General features: G+C 42.9%; 1 protein-coding gene across 1 annotated transcript in view; it reads right to left on the reverse strand.

Annotated features, from left to right (window-relative positions):
* The window catches only part of TSPAN4 (tetraspanin 4), a 187,460-nt gene extending 177,773 nt beyond the window's left edge, over positions 1–9,687 (reverse strand). Inside the window, exon 1 of the mRNA XM_059474419.1 lies at positions 9,355–9,687. Coding sequence (XP_059330402.1) covers positions 9,355–9,687 — 333 coding nt within the window. The remainder of the gene's footprint in view (positions 1–9,354) is intronic.
* Between the last annotated feature and the right edge of the window lie 576 nt (positions 9,688–10,263).

A 10,263-nucleotide genomic window follows, 5' to 3' on the forward strand; every position in this document is an offset into this window, starting at 1 on the left:
TGACTGTTAGTCAATGTTTCTCCAAGAATTATCTACCTAAAACATACTTACAAAGGGAAATTGGAGCGAGAGAAGGGATAAGTGTTGTAATTAACACGCAAGAGCATAATCAAGGAGACCGACTGGTGAGAGTACAGTAAAAATGTTTCAGGTCCTGCAAATTTATCCAAATAATAAAAATGGAAGTAATCATAAATTACACACAGGGTTTCAATGATGCATGTTCATATAAATAGATCCTAACTTACTACACTGCTTCTTTGCCTCTGAGTTGAATCTGAGACCTCCCTGTGGCACTGGGGCAGGAATTTTATCTGCCCTATGATCCCCCTGAAACACATATTGTTTGCTGCCATGTTGTTACAGCTTTTCAGAATGCAACAGTGCTGACATGGAAAAGGGAGGAAAGAGTTTTGCTGGAAATGTTAAAGACACTCCCCAGTTTGGCTACCAAAACCACTGTGATCATGTTTACCTCTAGGTTCAGCTTTCCCCAGTAAGGAGCCCCAGGAAAAGCCAGACTGAAGAGAAGCAGCGGAGCTGCACGCTCCAACTGTGACACAGAGCTCTAACTCCCCAACCAAGAGGCACGTGGAGATCCCTCAGCACGTCCCTCAGGGGCACCAAAGCAGCACAAGACACAGGCAACTCATTCTCCATGGCACAAACTGAATCCCATCACTGACAAAGGACAGGGAGCCACAAAAACCTGAAAACAAGCTCTTACTGGTTATAATACATGTGATTGAGATTAATGGACTAATGCACACTCAAATTGGTTTTCTTTGCATTGAAAGAGGAGCCATAAAGCTCTCAGGGTCTCTCCTTTTTCACACCAGACTTTTATTACTATACACTCTGGGGTTTGCAAACACCAGGGAAGTACTAACTCACTGCAAAAGTGAAAATGTCTTGTATACGAGGTCCTGAAATGACCCGTGACTAAACAATGAAATAATGTCTGCTTTTTCATGCCAAAGATGCTTCAGTGTATTTTTTGGAAGTGGCAGCAAATGTATATAGGACATATTGACCACTCCTGTCTTCTTTATTTTAGTTTACAAAGTCATTGTAAAACTACCAAGTATTCTGCATTAATAAGTACAAAGCAGATGGTAGATATGTTAAAACTCTGGCCTTCAATGATTGGGACTTATAACAGACTGCAAGTGGCAGTGGAACTCAATTAACATCCAGAGTTCCAGTTATTTTGTTCAAGAAAATGGTATTGAATATGTCACCCTCAGCTCCTTCCCAGGCTGCTACAGATGAATTAGTGAAAAGATTTATTGAGACATAAATAACCAATTTGTCCTACAACGTTGGATGAATGTGACTTACAAAACAAGAGTACAAATGTTCAGCTGGTCAATATGAAGGCAGTCTATTTACAAACATTTACAAACTTGTCAGGAGCAATGTGGTGGAAAGCATACAACTGAAGTTTAATTTTGTAGGGGACTTTAGGACAAAAGCAATATAATAAACTGGCCACAAATATCCACATTTGAAGTTCTGGCTTCTACTGGGGAAAAGAGGATATAAAAAAATTGTTACTGAAGGAAAACCAAGAAAATATTTGAATGCTTCAGCAATTCACAACAAACTGGAGCTCTGTTTTATGTTTTACAGAAGAGCCGTAAGTCCATCTGCCCCAGTATACACCTTAAAACAGCCAGTGGTGAATACTGAGGGAGTAGAGAATGTCAGCAATGTCACAGAAATGCTCTAGAGCAAGATGACCTAGGGAAGAATGCAAATGTTCAACAAAACCAAATGCTTGCCAAGGAGATGTGCACCTTGCCACTGGAAATTGCAAGTACCACTAATGGGAGAGCACACCACGGCAGGGGAAAAATCTCTTAGAACTTCTGAAGCCCAGAACTGCCTCCTATGGAGGAAGCCATTGAGCCCTTCCAAGTGCAGCAGCACAAAGAGGAACTCTTGTAGAGTAGTGAATGAATGCATTTACTGAGAATATAACATTTTCTCTGTGCTCTCCCTTCTAAATGTTGTGTAAGACAGCAAGGATGAAACAACTGGCGATTGAAGAAGGAAGGAGAAAGTCTAAAATAAGTTGGAGCTACTATCTAATTCTGCCACAGCAGCTGCTGGCTGCTATCTAGTGTATAACTGTGTATCTGTCTATGATTGTGTGAGACTCACTCAAAATCACACAGATCAGAAAGACTCCAACATTAAGATGACACAGATTAATACCTGCTGCAGCTGCACTCTATTTAAAGTACCTGAGAACAAATAAATTTGCTATGGCCAAGGAAAGAGTAAAAAGTGCTATGTGAGCAATCTGGAAAAGCAAGCAGGGAAAAAAAAACCCCACAACTAACCAACCAACCAACCAACCCCCAAAAAAACCAAACATCCAAAAATTTTGAAGGTCTGTGTATAAAAACTTAAAAGACCAAGTCATTCTGGTCCTTTGTCCTTTTATATCAAACCTTTTGCCTCATTCAAAGCACTATTTCAAATGTTCAGTGTTCATCTTTAGAACAAGCCTCAGCTGAAAGATGTTATAAGGCTCTGCAGGCATTCACACTTGACACAGGCAGGAAGGGTTTTTTGGAGAAGAGGTTTTAATACTGAAGACAGACTTAAGATGCGTTTCAGTATGACAGTCTAATTACAGGCTGCAATTTCAATTTCATTTACTTCTGTTGCATCTCATGATGGCTTAACATTTCCCAGAGAAACAATTACAGGACAGTACTAAGAACACAATTTACTGTCTCCAATCTTCATGAATATGCAGAATTCATTCCACTCAACACCACATTTCATTTCTGACCCCACGGTGCTCAGTTTACACTAAAAACAACAGAAACAAGTGTCTTTATACATTTTATATAGATACTGTATATTATTCAAACTTGTACAGATTTGCAACCTTAGCCAAAAGTTATATTCTAAGTAAATAAATCATACTGTAGTAATAACAGCTATAATGATTTAAAAATAGTGTCAAAAGGAGGAGACAAAATGAGAGTGGTATTTCATCCTCCTGTATACCCTGTGGATACAGAGTTGCAAACAACACCCTGGCCAAAAAGTATGGGGGTTTTTCTTCTGAAATAAAGACCCAAATAGGGTGAAAGGGATGTAACACACAGGCAGAATGAACTATGAGGTGACAGCATATGTTGTTGCAGTTATTTGATCATAGCCCCAGCAACGAGAAATCCTGTGTAAGAAAGAACTGGCTAGCCTTCAAAAGTCTTCAAGCCAAAAAAAGAAGGAACAAAAATGATCTCACCTGCCTTTTTTCTTTCTCTGTATAGGTCAAAGTATTGGCTGCAATAGATTTAGTAGCTGTCATTGTCCAGAAGAGGGAATTATGTCTGCAGCCTTTTGCCTCACTGCTTTAAAGAGGCCAGTTTGTCCACTCCTGCAACATGGCCATATCCTGTGGGGCCAACTCACTGCTTATCAATGTGATAGCAAACACACCTAATGCTATGAAACTGCTCTTGTCTTGAGCCACAGAAGTAGCAGGCAATTTGAAAATGGTATCTATTATATGGTCAATTTTAAAGTAACTTTTTTCCTCTATTAACAGCCTTCTGAACCTGGTTTCCTAAGGAAAAGAAGATTATGAAAAAGAACTGTGTTGGCTGAGTATCCCATGAAAAACTCACGAGCCCATTTCCCACTGTTAGCTTGATCTGACAAATATGCATTCTTCTAAAGTCATTAACTTCCTAGAAGTTTTCAGAAGGTATGCATTTAGATAGCAAATGTAGCTCTTAGCAATGCCTTCACCAGGAGATATGACTCCAGCATGATCCTTGGTCCCTATTAGACATCAGGAGCCACACAGCAGAGGGACAGTATGAATGGTGCCGCTGTGGAAAAAGCTCTAATTGGTGCCTGTATAAATCAGACATCAGGTAATACAATCATCTCTCTCTCACACTTGAGATCAGCCCTCAATAGTTCTGCTTCTCATGGAAATGCCATTTTTTAAAGTCTGTAATTCCCACATCAAATGACTCTCCTTTCTTTAAAGGCAATGCTCCTCAAAAATACATCCTCAGAGAAGCCTCAGAAAGATGTCAATCAGACTGAGCAGTTTCTGGAAGGGGCAAGTTACAAAAGAGAATCAGAAACTCAGAGACAGCTAGAGAAAATGAATTTCTGGGGTAAACTTCCCATGTTTTAATTGCACAGGAGCAAAGCCTGCTTTGCTGATTAATCAGGCACCTTTCACACATTTGAAAACACAGTCTGACTTACTTCTAATCAAACTTTCTTCTCAGAGCAGCAGCCAGCTGGTGGGGATGTGACTGAGGTGGGCAGAAGGGCACCCAGCAGCTGCAACTGGTGAGCTCAGCTCCATGGGATGAGCTGCAGCCTTTGCCCATCAGAGAAGAATATCTGCACATAATGATGATGAAATGGGGGACCTGCTTTCAAAATGGCTTACTGCTCTATTGGTAATTCTTTTTCCACTAACTTAAGACTGCAGCCAAGTATAACCACAAAATGATTGCTGTCCTCAGCCACTAACAATCCGTAGAGCTTCTGGCTGTTTTAACCATCAATCTCATTCAGCTGACTGATGGAGGATGCAGATGAAGGAAAAGGAATTCACGTCAATGAAATCAGCTGCTTCTCTTACAGAATTCTCCACCTTCCAGCCAACAGCTCTTCTCAAGCTAACAATGTCAGATAGTCTCCCAGCAAGGTACAGTGAAACGAAGAGACACCCCTCTAGCTTTACCCTCTGGCCAAATTTGGCCAGGATCACTTGAGCACAATCCAGTGCCCCATGGTGCATTTTCAGACCAAGCTGTTCCCTTCCCCAGCTGTCCTGCGCAGTCAGTCTTCCACGTATTATAAACATTTGCATAGTTCTTACAAGACAACCTGTGCTGCTGGAGTGCAAGGAAGTAAAATGATGCCAGCAATGAGGGATTTCTCATTTTCATTACTTCCTCTCCTTCTAATTAAATGTGAGTAATGTTGGCAGTATCACCAGTGCACCAGGCAGGAGTACTCATTGGTGCAGAGCTTCTCAAACTGTGGTCCACAAACTATCGACAGCAACAAAGACAGAGGAAGAGACCCAGAGCTGGACCCTAGAATCAGATTAAACAGGTTCTTGGGGTTTTCCCCACACAGATCCAGGTGCATGCACTAGTGCTACCTGCCACTTCCTTGGCTCTGTGTTTCCATACATTTCAGATTTGCACTTTGTGTCTTACAAGCCAAGATAAAGCATTTCCAGGGCTGTATCAGTTGGCAATTTTAATATGGAGCAAATGGCAAAAGATAGAAAAGTGCCTTGCCTCAACTCTTCATCCAGGAAGGTGGAAAGCAGAGCTCCACTTGCTCATTTCAGCCAGAGATGGCAACTTCCAAGTTTTCAAGAGAGCAGACACTATTCCCCTGCATCATTGGGAGGCTACCCAATGAAATCAGAGATTTCACAAAACTTTTTTGAGAGCTTTGACTGCTTTGTAGTGCATACAAATGTAGTATGTTTTACCAATGGAAAGGAGACACATGCACAGAAATAACTAATGGTAAGTTTGATAAATCATAAACTTCTCTGCCTCCTTTCTTTTTGTTGCCATCTCCTCTTTATAACTAGATTTCTAACAACAGTATCTTGCTGTTGAATTTCTCTATTGGTTAAAGCATTACCTGAAGAGTCAGCTATAGCTATTCAGTTATTTGAAGGGCAAACTGCTACCTTTCTAGGCGGTTTTCCCTAGTACAGGATCTAAGAAAAGCACAAGCCACTGGCAACAGAACTATAGTTAGCAAATTTCCTTTTTTGAGTCTTTAAGGTTTGGGGGCTAGAAGTTGAAACAAGTAGGGATGCTGCATAAGTCAAGGAGATTAAGGGAATGATACTTTTCTTTCTACAGAACTGTCTCAGCCTTTAGGATATATCTCATCTTTTTCACAAAAAAAAAGAAAAATAAAAAAGAGAGAAGGCACCAGAGCCTTGGATTAAAAGCACAGGAAAAGTTTGTTTTACTGACTGTGAAGAAATGCTGCATGTCTGGAGGAGAATGTGGAAAACAAATGTTCTTCCCTGAGTATGTCACAGAGAAATAAAAATATTTCATTATGAAATAAAAATATTCTGCTCTGCGATCATCTGAAGTGATCTTCAGTCTCAAGGGTTCAGCAATTCAACAAATGAAAATCTAAGTCAATAAAAATGAATGAAGCCAGGCAAGTATTCTGTATCAGGTGACAAAAGTTATTTTGGGGCTTACAAACCACTGAGTGCAGTGATACAATGATGGCTCATCTGCATCTGGCACTGTTCCAGGGAATGGCCTCTGATGGAAATTCCCATTAGAGAAGCAGTGCTGCTCTCTAATATTGTTTTGCCCGTCCTTCAGGACCTTAATACCCCAGAGTAGCTGCAGATGCACCAAGAGCAATTTGCACAGGGCTCCTCATGGAGAAATGAGCTATTTTAGGAGTATCCAATTCTGTTCTCTACAATAATAGCTGCTAGTCTGCTGTACCAATGGACTGATTCAGCATCAACACTGACAAGGTACTTCACCCTCTGACACTTGTGAAGGAGCTTTGTGCTCCCTTTAACCATCAGAAAGGGGAGGAGAAATTTGCTCTGTTTTCAGTTATATGACAGCTTTTAAAAATTTTACAGCATGAGCACAACACCTAATCCAACAAAGCCTGCCAAGAACATTTAAAATCAAGGTCTCAGAGAATTTGCTTCCTATAAATTCACCAGTATTGTAAGGAAAGGATCTTTTCCTCAGAAAGGCAGCACAAATCCCACTGGAGCTGCACAGGGCTGAGGACTGTTTTCTTCCACATTGTGGAAAATACAGCTAAAAGTACTGGGAAATAGGCCGTAGGGATGCACAAAATGTACTGGAGTTAATGAATAGGAACAGGAAGAAAAAAAATGAAAATATGATTTCTGACAGAAATCAAAGCATTTTCTCAAAACAGAATCAAGAGCAGGAACAGGCTATAACAGGCACTTAATTCATTTAATGCAATGACTGCTCTCAATTACATGAAAAATAAATTCCTCTTCCTACCTAAACTATTGCCTGTTACTAACCAACTACCTAGAGAAGGATGGAGAGGAAAGGGGGAGCCAGCAAAACTTCCTTGAGCATGTATGCAAAGAGAAAGTCTATCTTCCTGCAGAGATGCTTTCCTTTAATTTCACAAAGTAAAACACGACAGATAACTAAAATCAACATGAAAAACAAAACAACAGCATCGTCAACCTGTAATCATTCTAAGATTTCTGATCACTAGAAATGGAAATTTTTTCTCCTTTTACTAAGGAGAGGCTAGCCAGTACCTTTAAAAATCATCTCTTTTCAGTTACTTTCTTCACTGTGAGAAGGCGAAGAGCTGCATCTATTACAACTCCATGCTGTGCAAACCTCATTTGGACATGATGATCATCCATCACTCCTGCTGTGCAGGTAGCATGTGAAAGGGAAACAAACCAGAGACCGTGCTGCAGTCAGTGTGTGACACCACCCTCTGCCCTGCTCGTGTGCTTCAGCTCACCTAGAGCCCAGCAGCCACACAGGCATTCTCTTTGTGGGACCCCTGCCTTTTCTCTGCCTCCAAGCATAGCTTACAGCAGCTCTGATGGTTTTAGGAGGGAGACAGAAACCTCTCTTTCTCTCCCAAAATATTAAGGTGTTCCTATTGAAAAGCATGCCAAAGATATATCATTATGTACAACCTTGCCGTTGTAAGCACATACACATTACTTGCAGCAGTACCTCTTCTCATCACATGGATATGTTTCAGTGGAAGATTAATATTGCCAGAGAAATCAGAATGCCTGTACCCTTTGAGGCAGTGCTGTGCACAGCCCTGAAAAGAGCTATTAATGCCAGCACCCTACTTCTTTTCTCTAGCTCACACTTCAACTAACTGTCAGTGCTATCTATAATCTCAACCAGAGACAGTCAGTAGAGGCCCAAACTTAAAAAAGCAAGAAAGATAGTGTTTGCCTTTTTCAGAAAGCTCTGGAGTAAGCTGCAATAAATATTAGATGATTTTCAGGGAAGCAGAAGCAACCGGAATTAGCCTTGAAAGACAGAATGCAGCCTTAACAACACTCTTTCTACCAATTCACCTAGGATGCAAAGAGAGCAGCTTCCTTGTGTTTTACAGCTCTGGTTAGTGCTGTGCCAATTCAGGGGACTTGCACTAGTTTGTCACATCCTGACTCTTGGTATGGCTCAGGTCAGCAGGAGTTGCCTGCACTTTGTGTTCTCCGATGCACTGCAGCATGCCTGGCTCTGAACAGCTGTACAGCAGCGCACACTAGAGAACAGCTCTCTCCATCTCACAGCCCTCCGAGCACCTCCAACAAGTCAGGGAGCACAGACAATCAGTAACAGGGCACAGTAACATCCAGCTGCAAACACGCAGCCCCTCCTTAAGGCCACGACGGGAGGGATGCCACCTCACAATACTCCTCATTTCCCTCAGCATGTTCATAAGCCACCTGGGACGAACAAGCCCTCTAAAGGCACCTCCTGAGGATCGTGTAACAGACCTTCCCACGTATGATTCTGGACAAGAAACTGAACTAGAAATCCTGTCCTGCCCTAGCAAACATGCTACTCCCTTTTTCACAGGACTAACACCATTTGTGACGTGGGTCCCCCCCACTCGCTTCTTTAGTCTCAGCTACAGCCTACACTCCATTACAAGGGAGTGAAGTGCCCAGCCACCTAATTTATTAAAAAGATGATGACACACGCACACCTCACAGTGATTTCATAAGCTCCTGGCACAGAGTAGCAGCCTCAGAAGCAGACAGGAGCACTCTGGTCTCTCTCCACCCACATCTTCAACAGGGAATGGCAATGCCAGGACCCACCACTGACAGCAACAGAGAATGATTACCTTTAATGTGCTGATGTACCAAGTATGCATCAAACCATCTGCAATAAAGCAACAGATGTAAGCACGTGCTGAACCTCACAACCATGAATGGCCTCAGTGATTTCTCTAGGACTATGCATAATTTTTGAAGCAAACACATAACAATGAAAGATCAGGGCACGACCAAGTATACAGCGCTCAGGAGAACAAAGTGATGAAGGCATTCATGAAACTGACCTCTATAAACACAACTCTTTTGTCTTCTACCATAGTTTTGAAATGCAGCTGGAGGCCAGGAAATGAGAGGATGAAGAAAACCCTCTGTAGACTATCTACACAAATTAATGAGGCCACAAAAGCAGTAGCCTAAGCACCACTTTGTTCAACTCCTAAGTTTAAAAGTAGCAACAAGTTCACCTTCCATCACAGTAAACAGACACAAAAATCGTTTCACGGTTCCAAACGTGTACTCACCCAGAAGAGAAGGTTGAAAACAAACATTAGGTACTTGATACACTGCAGGCAGTTGTGAGCCATGCTGCACCTCTTCAGTTCTAGGAGAAAAATAAATGAGAGATCCAGGTAAAAGACAACGTACTTGTTTCCCTTGGGGGTCGTGTACTTAGCCTTGGTGGCCTTCGGGCCAGGGTTGGTATGAAATCCAAAAAAAGAGTTGCTGGCAGCCCCAAACTGGCCACCATACATGCTGCTGTATCGACGGAAGGCGCCATTTGGGAAACTGTAATCCTTGCTGTCCAGGGAAGGGCTCCTGTGATAGGTGGACTCATCGGTGCTGGACCTGCGCATGGTGGCCTCAGCTGTCCCGTTCCTGCTGCTCTGACAGCCGTGGGTGAAAGGTTGGTGATCTTCCTTCCTTCCTTCTCCTCGCTAAGAATCCCCTATTGCTTTGCACCAGCTGTTCTTTCCTCTGCCATCCTGCCAAGGAGTTACGCGTGCTGTGCGGCAGCAAAGTTGGTGAACTGAAGTCTGCTTAGCCAGAAGTTAGGGAGCAGCGTGCTTCCACATGAGAAAGACTTCTGCACAAGTAAACATTCCCGTCACTGTCACGATCGTCCCTCCCGGGCCACCCCGCTACCAGGGAAGGAAAAATCAGACAGACATCTACTGTACCCAGAGCAAAGAATTTTAAAAAAAGGAACCGTGACCTCGCTCCGCTCGTAAACGCCGTACAAAACCCCGGCTCCGCATGCCACACGCACACAGAGTGCCGCTGCCGAGACCCGCGGCCGGCAGGCAGGGGCAGGGATTATCCGACAGGCGAGCCGCTGCCGAGGCGCTTTCCCGCCGGCCGCATCGCTGCGCCCCGCGCCGCCGGGCTCACTGGGCGCATCCCCGCATCCCGCTCCCGCCGCCTGTGGAACG

The sequence above is a fragment of the Ammospiza nelsoni genome, chromosome 6, assembly GCF_027579445.1.
Source record: "Ammospiza nelsoni isolate bAmmNel1 chromosome 6, bAmmNel1.pri, whole genome shotgun sequence".
Classification (NCBI taxonomy): domain Eukaryota; kingdom Metazoa; phylum Chordata; class Aves; order Passeriformes; family Passerellidae; genus Ammospiza; species Ammospiza nelsoni.